Source organism: Trypanosoma grayi (genome assembly GCF_000691245.1).
Source record: "Trypanosoma grayi strain ANR4 Tgr_1795_V1, whole genome shotgun sequence".
Classification (NCBI taxonomy): Eukaryota; Euglenozoa; class Kinetoplastea; order Trypanosomatida; family Trypanosomatidae; genus Trypanosoma; species Trypanosoma grayi.
Window position 1 is genome coordinate 1 of NW_008827413.1, and position 2,081 is coordinate 2,081.

At 58.2% G+C, this 2,081-nt stretch overlaps 1 protein-coding gene across 1 annotated transcript; it reads right to left on the reverse strand.

Annotated features, from left to right (window-relative positions):
• Positions 1 to 947: 947 nt before the first annotated feature.
• On the reverse strand, positions 948 to 1,469 carry DQ04_17951000 (hypothetical protein; the record flags this gene model as incomplete). The annotated part of the gene is made up of 1 exon (XM_009317648.1): positions 948 to 1,469. The coding sequence occupies one exon, from the start codon at positions 1,467 to 1,469 to the stop codon at positions 948 to 950; it is 522 nt and encodes a 173-aa protein (XP_009315923.1).
• Between the last annotated feature and the right edge of the window lie 612 nt (positions 1,470 to 2,081).

Below are 2,081 nucleotides of genomic sequence, written 5' to 3' on the forward strand. Positions count from 1 at the left end.
CGGCGGCCGTCGACCCACAGGTGCAACTCAAGATGGACCGCGTCGTGGAGTACATCAAGAAGCTGCGCGAAATCACACAACTCCACGCCAAGCCCCAACAGCAGCAAGAGGAACAGCAGCAACCGAAGGAGACGACCGGTGGCAAGGGGGGTCGGAAGCGAGCACGTGTAGAGGCAGGCGACGCAAAGAAGGAATCCACGAGCGACGATGCAGTGCACGCAGCTGGCGGCGAGGCGACCGCTGATCCCTACGGTGACACAATTCTCTTCAACGAGGTGGAGCGCGGTGTGGGAAAGGCGTCGGCGTTGCTGCAGAACCTGCTGGGGCATGTAAAGGCATCGAGTAATTCCTGACGCTGATGGGTGTTGGGAGTGTGTATCTGTGTGCACGTTTAACAGCGGTGGGGGTTACCAGGCAAACACCACCACCACACAGAGTGGGGCAACCGTGCAACCTGACGGTACATGTTGATTGCCATTGACTGCATTTCTCTCTGCATCCTTTTTCATGGCTCTTTTGCAGCGGCGGTTCTCTTCCGCCTTATCCTTACATCCACATTACAAGAGTGCATAGGGTAAGATATTAAGACCCGTCACCCGGGGCTGTTGTATAACCCGCGTGTTGTCTCGCAGCGGGCGTACTTACTGTGATCGGCACCACCACCGCCATCATTCTTATTATCACAAACAGCGCAGCAGGAATTTCGGCGTTTATACGCGGCGAAGGAAAGTAATTCAACAATAACAACAACAACAAAAAATACCCCCTTGGGACCATTGTGTAGTTCTTTTTTTTTTGTGATTTGGACTTGAACACGGGAGGAGAGGGCGTCCTGTTATGCCAGCCCGACGCGGGGCATCGCCGCGAGACTTGAATGCACGTCCGTTGATAACGGTCGCAGCAGCGGTGGGAGTGGCGACGGCGGTGAGCTGCGTGGCACTCCTGCGTCACTCCAAGAGCCCTCGCAGGCGCAGCAGCTGCCCTTCGTGTGGGGCAGCCGCAGTACTGCTGTTGCTGCAACGCCTCAGCCGGCGCCACGAGCCGCACGTTGGCGCAATTGAACGCTGCATTGCGCGGCTCGGCTGGCCGGTGTGCGGCAATACCGTCGTCGTGCTTCGTACCGCCAACCCGTGCGACGCGGCATTGTACCACTCACTGCTGCTCCCGCAACAGCAAAAGCAACAGCAGCAGTTCGAGCGTATTCTTACGCTTGTAGTGGAAGTTGCTTCGGAACTTGACACAGCGATGATAGTGGAGGTGCGCACCCGTGAATACCACGAGAAATACATGCGCCAGTCTTCACTTGCGTTCTCTGCATCCGCGTCGTCGTCGCTGTCGTCATTGTCGTCTGAACTAACTCCTGCTGCGCCGTTCATGTGCGGGAGCGGAGACCGGATGGTGCTGTGCCGCATTGCGCTGCCGGACCAGCGTGTGTACCGCGACCTCCCGCCCATTGTGCCACGCCTCATTGCGGCTCACGCGGACAACAGACGCCTCTTCACCACTTACGCAGAGGAGCTGCTCTTCTACCTCCCCTTCATTGAGGGGCTGGGTGACCAACAGCAGCAGTACCACCACCATCGCTACAACTGCGGCCACTACCAGCGTCATCATGGCAACGAATACCTCCCAGACACCACAGCAACGGCAACTGCAACGACGATAGCAACAAAGACGGCACTGGCAGGCATTGATGATATTTACGGGGAGAGCACCAGCGAGCACAGTAGGCGCGGACCCTTGGACCATAACAACAAGAACAAAAGCTACGGAAGTAGCAGCATAAGTGCCGACAGTGGCGTTGCTGCCCCCATGCCGCTTTCCACGCGGGCGAACGATGACCTGATGGGCAAACTCCTTGGTGACGTGATTGATGTGAACGCGCTGATGTTCTCCACGTCGCTACAGGTGGAGTTTGGGGATGCCGCTTTCCACGCGGGCGACGATGCCGCCTCCGTCTGCCTCACCGCGGAGGAGCAGTTCATTCACGACGCCATTCATGAGGCGTACCTCCACGCGGTGCTGCGCACACCGCTCGCAGCCCCCGACCTCTCTGCTTCGCGGGCGTTGCTGCAGAACCC